General features: G+C 29.5%; 1 protein-coding gene across 1 annotated transcript; it reads right to left on the bottom strand.

Moving 5' to 3' along the window:
• Nucleotides 1-9,026: 9,026 nt before the first annotated feature.
• Nucleotides 9,027-9,950, bottom strand: LOC115997297 (zinc finger protein 3-like). Its single transcript, XM_031236830.1, has one exon. The coding sequence runs from the start codon at nt 9,797-9,799 to the stop codon at nt 9,080-9,082; it is 720 nt and encodes a 239-aa protein (XP_031092690.1). The 5' UTR covers nt 9,800-9,950; the 3' UTR covers nt 9,027-9,079.
• Nucleotides 9,951-17,500: the final 7,550 nt, after the last annotated feature.

Genomic DNA, 17,500 nt, shown 5'->3' with positions numbered 1-17,500 from the left:
TGTTTCCCTAGGGTTTTTTTTTTTTTTTTTTTTGTGATTTAATCTTCTGGTACCATAGCTCATCGTTCGTTGATCTAGCTGGTGCTTGGTCGTTTTCTTATTAGAAAATGAATATATTTACACAAGATTATGATATATCTATAGGAGCAAGTTTTCACTTATTAAGGTTTTTGTTTATTACCCATTCTTCACCCAACATTAATATAATGTGAAATGGTTTATCTTGTAGTGTCATTTGAACGACTCTCACCAATATTGGATTCAAATTTTAGATTGAACTTTGTTTTATATTCAAAAAATAAAACTAGTGATTCATGTGAAGACTCATTAATAATTAAAAATTAATTCAAATTCCACTCAATTACAAAAGTAATTGTCATAGCATATAATACATTAATAAAGTATAGCATTGTATAAGGAAAATGGTGATGGTATTATTAATTGAAATTAGAGTTAATTCTATTTTTGGTCCTAATACTATTGTGGCATAACCATTGTTTGTCCTCCATTAACAAAATCATATTGTTGAATGTTGAAATGCCATTAAATACAAGGATATTTCGATCTTTTTAATACACAGTGCGTTGACATGTTATATTTTTTTTATGTTTATCTTTCTGAAAAGTTTATAATTGAAACCGAAATACCCTTGTATTTAACGACATTTAGACTGTTTTATTGATAGAGGATCGGACCAAAAATGGTCATGCATGCCACAATAATACTAAGATAGACCAAATGAATATGTTTTGAAAAAAAAAAAAAAAGGACTAAAAGTGAATTTCCACTTATAAATCTAGGACAAAAAATGAAATTAACTCTTGAAATTAACACCAAGAAATTAATGAATGATGAGTATAAGAAATGAGAATGAAGATTGATGAAATATAATTGCACGGAGGAAATTTTGTATATTGTGTAATAAAATTCAGTATAAGTGAGAGCATGTTTGTTCGTTACATCGCATTGTCTATTTATACAAGCTCTATAACAGACACAATCACCTTTTGCACATATTTTTCGGTTATCAATACTAGTCTTATGCTAGATGCAACGTCCTCTAACGGTTTACTCTACGTGTTCTAGTTGCCTAAGCTCCTCATTGGGTAGGTGGAATGCCTTATGTTGAATCCAATATTAATATTTTAATATTCTAATTATCTCGCAACCATCTTATTGCTCCCGAGTTGCAAGCGCAAGAGAAATCAGCTAACATGAGCAATTAGCTAGCTTAGTGTAGCAAAACTAAAGCTCTAAACTTGCTCGAGACTCTCATCATATGTCATGATTTTATTGATAAAAGAAAAAAAAAAGAATAAAAACTGCAACTCATCACTTTTTTAAATGAATAGAGCTTAACATTATTTAAGTAGGTACTAGGTAGTAAAAATTGAAAACACTTATAATATTACTTCTCGATCAAATGATTCATCAATAAACAAATAGAGGCAAACAAACGTTAAATGGTACGAAAAGGACCAAACACGGTACTGCCATTAATTTCTCTTTTTTTTTTTTCCTAGTTTAGTTTGAAGTATGAAAATACTAGAATCCATATTTAATTTGTCACACATGTCGTATATAATATTACTCCAAAAACAACGTGACACTGTAACTCAGTTTAAGTGTTAAGGTTTCACGCTATGACTATTTTATATTTTGTCTAACCTAAACTACTAAACTTTACTCATTTCAGTCTCTCTATTAAGTACGTCTGTATTAAATAAAATAGAACTCAAAAAAAAAAAAATTAGCCCCTTTAGTTTCTAACTCTTTGTCATTGCAATATATCTCCTAACGCTTTAAATAAGTTATAATTTTAATTCATGAAGCAACATGTATAAATGTTAAACTCTAGTAGGGTTTTACTTTCTTTTTTTTTTGTAATACAAGTAGGGTTTTACTTAGGGTGTGTTTGGTTGGGGGGTTTAGGCATAAGGTATGGGTATCAAAGTGATTGTTAGTGTTTGGTTGATAGGTTTTGTGAATGCTACTATGTGTTTGGAATTCCCCATTAATGGCAAAACCCATACCCTTATTAAATAAGGGTTTCATCTTCCTTCATCATTTTTTCCCCAACTATTAATAATCATTCTCATTTCACCCAACTACCAAACATGCTAAATACTTTCACCAAAACCCATTACCCTTACCAAGTATTAGATACCTATTCCGATTCCGATTCCCATGTGCGAACCAAACGCACCCTTAGTATATAAGTATTTTAGTAATTTTTATATTTTATTCTTTAATTATAACACTCTTTAGTCTCGATATTTCATATGCAAAATAGAGAATTTGATGAATTGATTTTTACATATTCGTGTAGAGAAAACATGGACAATGTTTTGCAATTGAAGATGAAAACTTTAGGGGAGAAGGTTATCGATTCTCTGTTTTGTAGATGAAATAATGTAATAGTCTTATAGAAGACTAGTCAATTATATATTGAACATTTGTGGATATATGCAGTCTTTTTTATGACTTTTAGAATATGAGGAAAAAAAGCATTTGTAATATTCTTGCACACAAAAGACGAAATCAGTCGCCCTGAGAGTCCCTACACCTAGTAAAGGTCGTTATCAAAAAATCTGGACAACTACATTGACAGCCATGACATAATGGTTGCCAAAGTTTTTGATCACTTGGTTGTTAGAGTTTTTATTTAAAAAGACTTTTTGACCGTCTAGAAAAATCTCCAGAAATTAGGTATAAAGTATGTAAAGACTTTATTTCAATTGTAGATTTTTTTAGTACTATCAACTCTATTGCAATAATGTAGTATCTGTTCAACATACTTTCTCTATCAGTTGTAGCCCAAAGAGTCAATATCCCACTACTGGAGTTCGAGTCACAAAAATGTCAATTAAGTACAAGGTGCTTGCGAATACGCATCGATATATATGAATTAATTGTATATGTTGTAGGTGTGAAGAAAAAGAGAACACTAGCTATAAGATATTATCCAAAATATGTTGATAGATCAGATTTGGACGTATGAGAGCTCAAAAAACCACATTTTGGGGGTCCTTTAAATGATAGGAGTAAGGTCAGCATCAAAGCCACCAACCCAACTCAGCATGAGGTCGGATCCGATCCGATCCTTTTATGAGACACATTGTGTGGACGTTACTATATATATGTGTGTAATTAAGGATGTTTTGATCTAGCTTAGTGTTCCACTCTCCATGATGGATTTGATTCTCAATCTCTTTGGAGAATGACATGTAATTATACTTCCATGCACTAACCAATTTGGAATAATATATAATGAATTCTAGGTGTGGGGGTCGTTTGCTTCTAATTAGGCACTATTATTATACTTTAACCATCTTTGATTTATGTTTTCATTTGATAAAATTTTCAAGAAGTATTGACATTGAAGATTTTAGACATAAAAGTGAGATATAGTTTTCAAAAATAATTGAAAACTAAATGTGAGAATATAATATCAGTATACAAGAGATTTACCCGGTGCATACCTTCAGGGGGAGTGACTGAGTATCTGTTGTTCAAGAGCCAATATTGCCTTCACTGAGGCTCGAACCCACCCTTCCATGTGGGTGTGCAACCGGGTGCCACTAGACCATAAGATCTTTGACAATGTATGAAATTTGATTTTACTTGAAACCTCTCATCTCTTCTTTTTTTCGTGTATGACATCAAATAATAGCTTGAGTCGCACTACCAGGGTTTGACTCTTAGTTAATCAAAGGTTTGACACAAAATTCTTTAATCTCGTGCATGCACCGCTATAGAAGTTAAAGCTCTGACTTGTAATTATATTATGAATCTAACTTCGATCGAAATATATTCAATGTAACCAAAGATTTGAATGTTAATTCGGTCACAGAAGTAACATTAACAATGAATTTGTAATCTTGGAATATATAACTTCAAGCATAGCATTGTATAATAGAACTTCCAAATGCAAAATTGCAAAATCTCAAAGTGTGTTTTTGTCCTATATTATTATTGTAGGGTTATTGAAATAATTAAATAAAACTATTCCCCCGGAATGGAAGCAATATGTGGTATTATTTTTGGATAATGACAAGATTAAGTTAAAAATTATTGTAATTAATCAATGGTCCCACCGAAGATGTTTTTGTTACTGTGGCAAAGATTTCTTAGGTAAGAAATCGATTGCATCAAGATTTTACAACAATTTAATATTATACAAAATAATATCTAAAATCTTATTGTTTGTCCCATATATATATTTTCATACGTACTCTTGTCCCCCATTATTTCACATAGATACTATTTTTGAGTTAAAATCTAAATATGCATTACTTTAATTTTCATATTGATAGACAGGATCGTTCCACTAGAATAGTTCTAATGTCTAATAGTTTAATTTAAACCTTCATTATTTTTGTTCCGTAATGTAATTTAAATATAATAGAATAAACTGTAAAGACAAAGACAATAATAGAGAGACAAAAACATATAGAGAGAGAGAGATTTTTTAAATATTTAAATTTCACTATAAATCTATAATGATAGAGATTTAATGTTATTTATAAAGGTAACAAACATAATCTCAAATCGATCTCTGATGATGAAGATAGAAGTCTAGAAGATCTAGAAATCTCTATAATTGAGGTAATTGAGTTCAAATCTATTTAGACTTCAAATTATTGTATTCGATCTATAACAAAAATCAAAATGTAATTAATTTTTTTTTTGTTCTAATATAATGCATAAAAATTTAACAAAGAAATCGTCTTCAAAAAAACTTAACAAAGAAAGAATACAATTAAAAAGTTAATTTAAAAAGTGTCATTTTTGTTCATATTTAAATACAAAATTATTCACCAAAATTTCAATGTGAATTCCTTCTAAAATTTTATTTTCAATTACAATTAAGACTCATCTATGAATTCAAAAAAAATTATCAAGTATAAAAAAAATAGATTATATCTAAAATATTTTTAAAAAAATTGGGTCCCAAAAATTGGAGGCTCTATGCGGTCACCTTGACCAGGACCAGCCGTGTTGATAGAGCCCTTATGTACAAATAAAAAAATTTACAACACCGTACGTAAAATTAACTAAATATGTACATACTTAATTATTCAATATTTACTTTTTGATTTACGAACAAATTTGTAACTGCTACTCATGTGCGCTCTGAATGAAATAAAATTTGTCTTGTGACCCTAACCGGCAAAGGACCACGTACAAGGATGTAAACTATCATATCTTGTCTATAATTGATCGATTCAAACTTAAAAAGCTTAATAGACAGCTCTGATGTGAAATTAAACATTAAAACATTATATTATAATTTATTACCCTTCAATATTGACTTTCTAATGAGAAAAAAGCATGCAATTCATTTTTTTATTTGATACTTTATTCAAGAAGATCGGAGATGAAACATGTACATCTTATATATAAAAAGGTAAAATATTGGCATGATATATAGCAAATATACTATAGCTTAAGGTGAACATAATATATTATATATTGCATATATATACTTCTATCATCTCTTATTCTCTACCTACCTATGCATGAAGACCACTTTAATAGATTGTCTATTTCATCAAGCTGCAGGGTGGGGCCCAAGAAATAAACATCCCCATTTCCATAAATAAATCTCAACCGTCCAAAAATCTTATTTTATTTTGTTCTGATTTTTTTCAACTTCAACATAAGATATATCCTATTATAGAGAAGAAAACTATGATGTGATGATCAATTAACTACTCCCATCAACCGGTACGGTTTCTTGTCCCCATTCATATTGTCAATTCTCATGTTTTCTAAATATTTCTTTGTTTGAAACATGTGTTTTAATAGTTACTCCCCATTATTAATTAAACAATCTTCAACTATAAGTTTATGATTTATTTGAACAAATTTTAACCGTATCAGAAAAATTTTAAACATTTTTAGCAGTTTGGTTGGTACGTCAAAATGTCAATTTGAATGTCTGAAAAATATCGTTTTAAATTGTCTTTTTGATGAATAGATTTCTATTTTGTTTTTTTGAAACACTCATGATTTTTTACAAGGTAATATTTGTTCTATATATTTTTTCAATTTTTTTTAGCCCTATAGTAACATAGGTTAGTTATTATGCAATGGACTCGGGTCCACCTTGCCAAAACGATGAATTTTTGCATCTTTGCCGTTAACTTGCCGTTTGTCTTCAGAATTCCCTCATCTATATTCACAATTTTAGAATTGAATATTTACAATTTTAGATCTCAATATACAAAATTACAGAACTCAATATTCACAATTGCATAACTTTATATTTACAATTAAAGAATTCTATATTCAACAGTATAATACAATTTGTGAATCTATATTCACAATTTTTGAACTCTATATTCACACTACATAGTAGTTGTTGGCAAATTTTTTTTTTTTAATTACAAGAAGTTAGTTGGAGTAACTTATAAAAAGACCCCCTCATTTTCTTTTTTACATCTGTCCAAAAATGATGAGATTTAAATTCAAGTTTATATCTACTATATATATATATATATATATATATATATATATATATGAATAAAAGTCAATAAAGTTAGGCCTATAATGAAAACTCAAAAATGCCCGTCAAATTATTTGATGAAATGAATTGTTCAGATTATTTTAGTTTTAATATTTTTTTATGATTTTCATTCTTTACTCTCTATTATATTATTTTCTTCCCTTAATTAAATAAACTCGAATTCCGTTAGTATAAACTTTAGTAATTGAATATTTCGTTAACTATTTATTATTTAAACTTACGCATTAATCTTTATAAAAAAAAAAGGTCTTAGGTTCAAACATCATCCTAATCATCTACTTCTACTATCTACAAATCTAATAAGAGTCAATAAAGTTAAGCCCTTAACAGAAACTAAAAACTGTTAGTATAATTGTTTGTTAAGATTAATGGTTAATATTATTTTGAGTTTAGTATTTTTTTATGATTTTTCTTCTTTACTCTCTATTATATTATTTTCTTCCCTTAAATAACTACGAATTTCATTAGTATAAAATTTAGTAACGAGATATTCCGTTAACTATTTATCATTCTTAACTTACTCATTGATTTCTATAAGAAATGTCTTAGGTTCAAACCTCGTCCCAATCAGAGTTGGCATAATTGTTACACATATACTATGAATATGTTAGAATATATTTAAAAAATACAATATAAAATTTAATATAAACTTTTTTTGGTTAAATAACTAGCCTGACTAAATACATAGTATTCAAAGTTGAGCATCAAAATTATAAATAATGAAACTTGAAAATAATTTTCTTACACTTAAAAAAAAAAACAAATTTAGGTTAAGTTTTTTTTTTCTTTTTTCTTCGTTTAATTAATCTTCTTTTGATTATTTAGATAAAAAACTCAATATTTCAATTATGTTTTTGCATTAATGGAAATGATTTAGGTCATTATTGTATTAATATTTTTTTTTTGTATTTCTATAATGGGAAATTGTATATTACTTTACAAATATTGTATTACTATTTTTTTATTAGATAAAATTGTTTTTACATCATTGTCAAACCTGCGCGACCAAACCAAAAAGTTGTTATCAGAAATACAACTACACATGGACTCCAGAATTAAATGTTAACATCCCACTTGCTCAAATTGAACAAGTTTACACATAATTCTCAGAATTTTATCAACATATGAAAACTTCTAAAGTAATTTGTAAGTTAATTTTTACTATATCATTATAACAATATCTACTGTAACCATATATTTTGAATTATTTATTATTATCCTCCACTGACAACAATTGTAGCAATTGTCATTGAGAAACTCCCAAATCTTAACAATGAATGAAAATAAAAAATCAACAACTTTATTGTTGTAGATGAAAAGTAAGTACTCTACTCTATTACTCTCATTAAATTAAAAAATTTAGTAGCTACAACAAAAAAATAATACATATGCATTTCTTTAATTTAGAATTAGAACTCTACAATTCTCTATTCAAAATTTTTTATTCATTATCAAAAATTAAAAAAGAGATAATTGCATTAGTTATATTATCTTTATTTTATACAATACAGAAATTCTTTACCTTCAAATTTATTAATTAATTACATTCACTACATTGTCCATTATCTTCTTTTTACACTATCTTGAAATTAAATATAAAAGTTATAATACCAAATATTTTATATATTTATTTATCAAGTATTTTATTAATACCAAAGAAAAAATAATTTGAAGTCAATCATATTAATTTTATTCCTTGCTGAGTCATTGTTGTTACTATCAAGTAAACAAGTTAAGGAACTAGAACAAGAGGTATTACTCATAAACATTTTACAAATATAATAAAAATTAATATTTTTTTAATACTTTTAAATGAGAATCTACGCCACACATCTCACAACATATGAAACATGTAGGAAAAAAATTACTACTGCCAAATATCAACAGGCGATTGAAAAATAAAGAATTCATAGTACAACTAAAATCCTAGTCATATACACAATAAGATAAATCTACAACTTCTTACATCTTAATCTCATTTCATAACGCTCTGCCTTCTATACTACCACCAATAATTCAATTGCATATGACATACTAGTATACTACCAAAAAAAAAAAAAAAAAAAAAAAGAAGTTGATCTGACAAGTACTGAAAAATGAAGATCGACAATGAAAAATGCTACCCAAAAGAGAATTGAGAAGACAAAATTCAAACAAAAAGTAGTACTATGATATTTATTTAGACTATCGGCTCTAAATTAAGTATTTAGATTAGTGGGGATTCTACTTTGATTAGATTTAATCCTTATAAATAAATTTTTTAAAAGGAAAAAAAAGTTGCCAAGGACCTTGTAGTCCAGTGGCATCAAACCCTTCCTTTTATATGGGAGGTGGTGGATTCGAGCCTGGAGGCAATACTGACTCTGCATTCTAATAGAGCTAATAGTATTAAAAAAAAAAAAGTTTAGAGTAGCTTTTTAACTAATTAAAACAAAAGAAAATTTAAGTTAAATTTTAACAAATAAAAAAAAAATCAGAAGAGAAGAGAAGGAAATTGTCGAGTAAATTAACAAATTTTAATATTTTCCGAAAAAAAAAACACTACAACTACAGTTTAAGGGATAAGTCTAACTTATTCAACTCATCTTGATTGTTAATCTTGATATGAGAAGCACCGCCGCCTCTGCCGACGCTATCCCATCGGATTCCGCCGTCAACTAGCGGAGGGAACTTCGCCTCACTATCAAATCTCGCGGCGCCGCTGTTCGACGACGACCCTAAACACTCCGTGGGGAGGCGTCCCACGGCCGGCTGTTGATTCAGCGGCCTTCTGGGCCACCCATTGAACCCGTAGATGGGCTGCGGTCCGGCGCCGGCGGCCGGGGCACCAAAATAGCCGCCGGCGGGCTTGTGGATCATGGAGTGGGCTTGAATCCCGAGGGAGCGATTATACGAGCCATGCAACGGGAGAGAAGCCATGCTGGGGTATCTATGCATCGGCGCGTCGTACCCAAACGCCGCCGCGGCCGCCAGCATTTTCTGCCCCCGCTTCGCCATCGTCCGCTCCCGCTTGTGCGCATTCTGGTGGCCGCCCAGCGCTTGCGAACTGTAGAACTTTCTCCGGCAATAGTTGCACGCGAAAACCCTCGGCTCCGTCGTTTCACTACTCCCTTTAACACCACGAAACTCATCCGCCGCCGTCGGCGGCGGCGGCGTCTTGTCTGAACCCTCCCGGCGACTGAGGCTTAGATCTAGCAAAACTCCGCCCCTCCGGTCCTCCCCCGTTACCTCTTGATCCTTCTCCCGCTCCTCCTGCCGGCTCTCCATGGAAAAACACACAGACCTTTAATTTTCACCGGCGAGGGTAGAATTCTTGAAAGATGATGATTTTCAAGTATTTATGAGAGATGATGATGAAAGTTTTGGGTTTAATAGAAAGACAAAAGAATTCTTTAAATGTTTGTTAATTAATTAGTGGAATGAATGGTATGATGCTATGTAGGGATAGTGTTATATCACAGTTACTGCTTACTATGCGGTCTATGCTATCTGAACTTCTGGTCTGATGGCATCACTGTTACCATTCAAAATAAAAGATCAAAGATAGACACAATCACACTATTTTTTTTTCCTAAAGGGTCTCTGGCCTGGCCTGGTCCGGTTCGGCCCGGCCCAAACCTCGGCAAAACACAAAGAAAGAGACCTTTACAGTTCTTCACTTTGAAAGGTTGTTTACACACTGTGGTTAATGAAATTTGATCCTTATTTTGTTAAAAATTATTATTGTGATCAATTGAGTTACTCATGCGGGTCCACAATCACAGTTACTTGGGTGTTGTAATGGTAAGAAATTTTGGGTAATTATTATTATTATTTTTTAAAAAAATTTTCTTGTGTGGATGAGGGTTACAGTGGTAGCTATCAAGATTTTTTTGATTGAAACTCATGGAGGAGCAGTATTAGCAGCAACAACACTGTTTGGACTACTCATTTTTGAATCAGATGTATCTCCATTCAATGTTTTTTGTACTTTTTTTTTCCTATTTGTTTTCCACTACTGTCCTTTCCTGCACAATTCTTAACTGTCATCTGGGTCTCAGGGTCTTGCCCTTTTTTTGGGAATTCCATGGTTTTGGTTTTGGTTTTGGTTTTATGGAGAGTCACATCTACTTGGGGAAGAGAAAAATTAAACAACACATAATATTTAGGAATATTAATAGCTGACTCTTATTGTGCTATCCATCTTATCAATTTTAAAGTATCACATTATTCTTCTATTCAATTAATTTTTTTTGTTCTAACTCTAAGTCTTTAGTTGTCGGTTTTTCTTCAAAAAAAAAAAAAAAAGTCTTTAGTTGTCCGGCTTATTGAACAAACTCAATTAAAATTTTTGATATTTTAAAATTAACATTATAAACTTTCAATTTTAATAATATTTTTTTGAGTACTACTGACTCTGTTACAATGTAGTATCTGTTCATAGCTACTTTTCAAATTCAAACTAAAAATAATTAATATATTTACAAATATAATACTCCGTATAATATTATAATAATTTTTTATTTTTCATTATCTATTTCCATAAAAAAATTTGTAATAAACTTATTAATATAAAAATTAAAAAATTACTATAGATAAACTTACATAAAAACTCCTTTGTATATTTTGATCCTTACTTTTGAAATAAGAGCATCTACGCATGTGGTTTATATTGGATTTATGTCAAATTCTTAGCCAACATGGCAAGTGAGAGGAGAGGAGAGAGAGGGTGAGGAGTTCATCTACAATAGTGGAGATTATTGCATGAAATGGGCCCCACTGAGGCCAAGCTTCAGCGCATCACGCACGCATGATGGGCAGTTATTGCGCCCAGCGGGCACGTGTAGCTGGGCGTCAGGCGTGCCTGACTTTTTTTTTTTTTTTTAAATTAAATCATACCCCCCCCCCTCCAATTTTCTCTTTCCTAATTACACTTACAAAAACTTTTCAAAAATCGAGAAAAAACCCCATTGATAAGGATACTCTAAATACTAGGACACGTGTATAGTTATGTTGATGGCGGCTTGACAGGAAATGTTGACACCTAGTAAGACGCATATGCGATTGTGGTTTGTTGGGCATCTTAGACCACTGGTCTGCCTTGATCTTCGGTCCCCTTGTACGGTAGTAATCTTTCGGACATCATCATTGATTTTTCTTTGACCATCCTTCTTCGCCTTAACTTCTCCATCTAGTCAGTCAATTTGTAGCTCAAATACTTATTTCAAGGATCTTCAGCCTTACTAGCTTGATATTATTTTCCTTCCTTGTTTCTCCCATATTATCCTGATTTTATGCTAAGTTTGGTACATTAAAAACCATTAGCTTCAAAGAAAAAAAAAAAGGAAAAATATATATGTTTTTGGATATGAATTTATTTGATTGATAAAATTTAAGAGTTCTCTACTTGCACTCCATCAACTCTTATCTATCTAGTATGTTAATGAGACTGAATTTGAGAACGTACATACATTAATACATATTTTTCCTATTTTTAGTTGTACGTATCTAAGAGGAAGGTCAAAGCTTATGACAAAAATTACTATCTTCCATACACATATATTGATTAGTTAGACGTAAACCTATCAATTTTATTACGAAATAAATAAGCAAAATCACATCAACATATACAAATACATCCAATGCATATGAATTATCATCAACTGTGTAAATCTGTGAGTAATGCTATTTTCCCCTTATAATGTTGACTTCATGGCGTAACAATAAATGAATAATATATTTTGATTGAAATAAACGTGTAATTTATATATTCATTTAAATTAAATTGCTAATTAATTTAAAGTACCAAACTTGGGAAACTACCAAACTATTGTAACTTTGAAATATATACAAAGTTTCAATGTGATTGTTGATATTCATTTTCCATCAAGTATAAGAGTAGTATATCTAAAAACATTGGCCATTGTAGATAGCTTGTAATGAGAGAGGGTGGGGGCCAAGCGTTCAAGTATACATCAACAAGCATGACATTTGGGCTAGGCCACTTTAAATGGTGGAATTTAGATCAATATTTGCAAGTAAACTACAAATAAAGAGTCAATTATTTATGAAATCTCATTATTACTTGCTAGGATTGCCATATCTATATAGTAGAGCATATGTAATAATGTGCTTCTATAATATATATATATATATATATATATATATATATATATACCAATAAGTTAAGAAAGTAGTTATGAACATATACTGCATTATAATAAAGTCAGTGGGACGAAAAGTACAACGCCAATTGTAACTTAGGGACGGAAAGTGAGCATGACCAACACTCAGGACGAATCGTACAATTACAATTACCCTAACTTAGGGACGAAAAGTGTAATTTTTCTTACACTTTTTTTGTTCAGAGTAGGACTTGTGTGAGACTGTCTCATATGAGACGTAATACTTGTTAGTTAAAATGTAATAATTTTTATGAGTTCTTAAAAACATATATTTGGTATTTCCACCACGGTAAACATATATTTGGTATTTCCACTACGGTAAGACTGATTTTGTTTCACCTGCAAAGTTTGACTTTTACGCGGTGGAAATTCTGATCCAAGTTGTTGGGTTGTGTGTGTATTATGGTTGAAATAAAATTGTTTAATTATATTTTTCCTAATTTTCCAAACAGACTTGAAATGAACTTCAAATCATGTCTTGTAATGATGCACATCTTGGTGATAGTGCATGCACTGCCATTATACATTTTGCCTATTACTAGTAGTGTTTCCTCCCCTAATGAATACATCAAGATTCTTAAAATTTGACATTATTTAGTTTCAACATTCTTTTGGACAAAATGAGATCGAAGATGTAACAAATAATCAATTACGGAAAAGTGTCTTTCAAAGTCATCATAAAATAACAATTAAGTATTTTATATAGAAAATTTAAAACATGGTAGAACCACAAATGGAATAACTTTCTCTTTTCTATTTTTAAAAATATTTTGTATTGATTATCATATAGATAAATAATAAATATGTAGTCTAACTATTAGTTTAACTTTTTAATTGAGATGGAACATATTTTTTAATTTAGTATTTTCTAGGCTCCTCGCATCACTGGATTAAAAGAGATTACGGTCCACGTATTGTGTTTACCCATAAAAAAAAGTCTTTTGTTTACCTATATAGAATATGTATATTATAACTATTATGAGAAAAAAAAACTATAAAAATATAAAGAAAGGAAAGAGATAATATATACATTATATTTTGGATTAAGAAGAAATGTTAAATTCTAAAGAATTTTAAATGTATTAGAAAGCAAACACAATATAAAAGTTAGTATATTTAATGGTATTAACAATTTAGGAAGGAAAAGAAAAAAAGAAGTCAAAATTAAAAAGTAATATATGAATGTATAAAAAAGAAAGTAAAATGTACAATTTAATACAACGTTTGATTACAATAACACATTTTTAATCCCATTAAAACTTTGCCATCATTTGCTTATATATAACGGATGAAATGAGAACCCGCGCTCAGGAGAGAAATAGGAACACATCGCAGTTATCCATTTGGATAGATATAATGGATCAAAAACAGTTTTAAAAAAAAAAAAACGCGGTGACATTTTTGTAAATAATTTAAATTTTGAAGTGCAAGTAAATTGTGTTAAAAGTGCAAGTAATAGTTTATAGAATGCATATAAGTGCAAGTAAAATGTATTAAAAGTATAACAATATAATGTACACCACACAAGAATATTAAGTGTGCAAATGTGAAAAGATAAATTACTTGCACTTTTAAGTGTAATGGTCTCACTTTTAAGTGATTTTACTTGTACACTTACATCTATTACTTGCACTTTTAAAACATTTTATTAGCACTCAAAGTTTGAATTATTTATAAAAATACCATGACATTTAAAAAAAAAAATTACATTTAATCTATTAATCTTTACGTACAGTGGATGGCTTAGATTAGTTTCTATTTCTCTCCTAGCATCCATTCTCAGCTCATTAACTTCAATTTCAAAGTTATGTGAACCTAGACGTACAAGTGAAATTGAGATTTGGACTTTATAAAAGAAACTGAAGTTAGCACAGTCAACACATCATGATGTGAAACTTAATATAATTCTCCCATATTCAAGTCTGCCTTAAATTGGTGCTTTTACATATGCTTTATGATGATTGGAGTGAGAGATTATATGTATACATAATGATATATATATATATGGACAAGATAAAATGAGAATCACTATACTAATTGCACAATCAAGTATAACGGTTGTATAATCAGGTATTAAAAATTGTCTAATCATAATTACAAAAATATCACTGCATTTGTTTGGAAAATACTTTACAGTGTGTTTTAATCATAGCTTTTCATATGCACAACCAAACATCAACGGTTGCAAAATCAGACATTACAAGATGCACAATAAGTAGTTCTCAGTTACGTTCTTACATGAGAAATTTGATTATAGTCGTATATATGTATGTATATCTATACATACATACATAAAGTTGAATTTAGGCCGGCCTGATTGGTGATGATGTTTGGTAGTCATCCACCATTAAAAAAGAAGAAAATATAAAAGGAGTGAATGAAGCTTCTTCTCCAATCAACATATATACATTATAATGTCATGGGTTTTTGTGTGGACTAGGAATCTTTTTGCACTATTGCCACTATTATCTCCTCATGTTAGGGTGTTTGGAATAGTGTTGGAAATCTGCATATACATACAAACTCAAATAGTAGATCCCACTCATGTCTACACTTGTGCAAAAGATTCTATTTATACTAAATAATGTTCTTGCACTACATCTTTTATATTATCATTAGATGTGACTTATATTACGTGTTATTATTAGTGACTTATTGGTAAACAAATTAAACTTTAATATTTGTTTACCATAATATTTATATTTGGGACTTTTCAATTTGACAATTTTATACAAAATTTTTAACTTGGGCAAGTTTACCCAATTTTGTTATTCAATGCAAATAAAAAGAAGGAAAATATTATATGTACGTACGACTCTCATTTTTTACTCCTAATTTTTACTTCACACACAAGATCTTGATGTAGACACTTGTATTGGGATCCACATGCAAAAAGTATTATATCTATCGATGCTTGTCACGTTATGGAGTAAAATTTAGAGATTAAAAATTGAGAGTTGATGTAGTAGAACTCTAAAAAATCTTACCATCTTTGACCCCATATTTACTTATCTATCAGTTGACAATAATTGACTATCCATGAAATGTTTATTGGATCAAATTCTGTTGAGTTTTTTTTTTTTTTTTTTTAATAAGGTTTAATGTCTAATAGTAAAGTTGGATAATATTGCAACAAAGTTTTGGATTTGGTATAAAATTCCTAAACTTCAAATATTTTGATATAATTATTATAAGACACAAAAGTTTAGATTTTTAACTATTAAACTATTACAATTGCATTAATTAGATACTAAAGATTAACTAACCGAATCACAAGTTAATCACAAAAATTTTGTGTGAGAAACCCGTGAGACGGGTCAGTGTCAAGATAAAATATAATATACTCCGTAATACTTATACTAACAAATATAATATTAAATCTAGAATAAAATGTTTATTACTTATATGAGAAAAAAATGTAATACTTTTACATTTTGATATAAAAGTATTATATTTTTCATAAAAAATATTATATTTTCAAACATTTCTTGATAAAAAACTTTCCAGTTAAATAAATTTTTCTAAAGGTCTCCCATCTATTGAGTTATTTTCACTCTTGCCCTTTAATTTGACTTTAAAGCTGACAACATTTAATTGCTTATTGAAAAATTTGTTAGATTCAATTTTTCGTTACATAATATATTGTTGGTTGGATGTCAAATTTGAGAATAGAGTTGTAATTTTTTCAAGTCAATGTTTTGAATCTTTCATCAATTAGGATAAAATTAAATATTCAAAACCAATGAATTAAATACACTTTAATTAGTTCAAACTTCATTCCCACTTCGAAACACTTGTGGAGTCTAATATTCTCTATTTTTTTTTTAACTCTGATCTTAATATGCGAATTTTGATTACTTTAAAGTTTAAAGTAACTTGTGAATACTTTGAAATGTAAATATATGAAAATTTATAACTTTATTATAGAGTTTGATGAGTGCTCAAGGAATTTGGCAATAAATAATTAATTATAACAAATTTTCATTAATTAAGATTTAAATAGATCGATTTTAAAATTTTAAAAATTAATAAATCACGAAAAAACTTTTATTAAAATTAACTAAAAATTTAAAACAAGTTGCATTATTATCTCTTCCTTGTGTTTCTCTGACAAGATAGACCTCGTACTAACTTTGAGATTATTGTTTGCGTATGCACTTCTCATTTCTTGTGGTTTCTTTTCGCGACTTGCAGAAAAATGCACGTGGCCTAGGAAATATTTCCGTGAAATGCGGGCGATGTGGATAATAGCTCATCTACAATAATAATAAACATTATTTCAAAAAAAAAAAACATTAATCATAATAATGATTATTATGCCGTTGCTTGTGAAGTCTTCCACCGAGTTAGAAGCATCCATCGTTATACCGTGAATCAAATTTTATCATACATATTATATATCCTGATATGCGATTAAAAGTGCATAATTGAAGAAATAAGTACTGATAAAATATTAACGTGGTGTGCTGTTTTTTTTTTTTTAAAACTACGGTCAATTTTGTCCCTACTGAGACCTTCTATTGGGAGAGTCATTTCGTGTCCCGAGTTAATCCTTAAATCGGTTTAGCAATACACCTGTAATCGATTCTCATCATCTTGAATAATATTACGATTTCTTTACTCAATATCTGTATTTATTAGTATCAACATCTGATTCATTGATCTGGACACGTGAACGGCTGCGAAGTGTTTTCATTTCCTTCATGGGCGAAGGTTCGCAAATGAGTGCACATATATATATATATATATATATATATATATATATATATATATATATATATATATATATATATATATATATATA

This window comes from Ipomoea triloba, chromosome 11 (genome assembly GCF_003576645.1).
Source record: "Ipomoea triloba cultivar NCNSP0323 chromosome 11, ASM357664v1".
Taxonomy (NCBI): Eukaryota; Viridiplantae; Streptophyta; class Magnoliopsida; order Solanales; family Convolvulaceae; genus Ipomoea; species Ipomoea triloba.
This window is presented reverse-complemented; position numbering and strand designations above follow the sequence as displayed.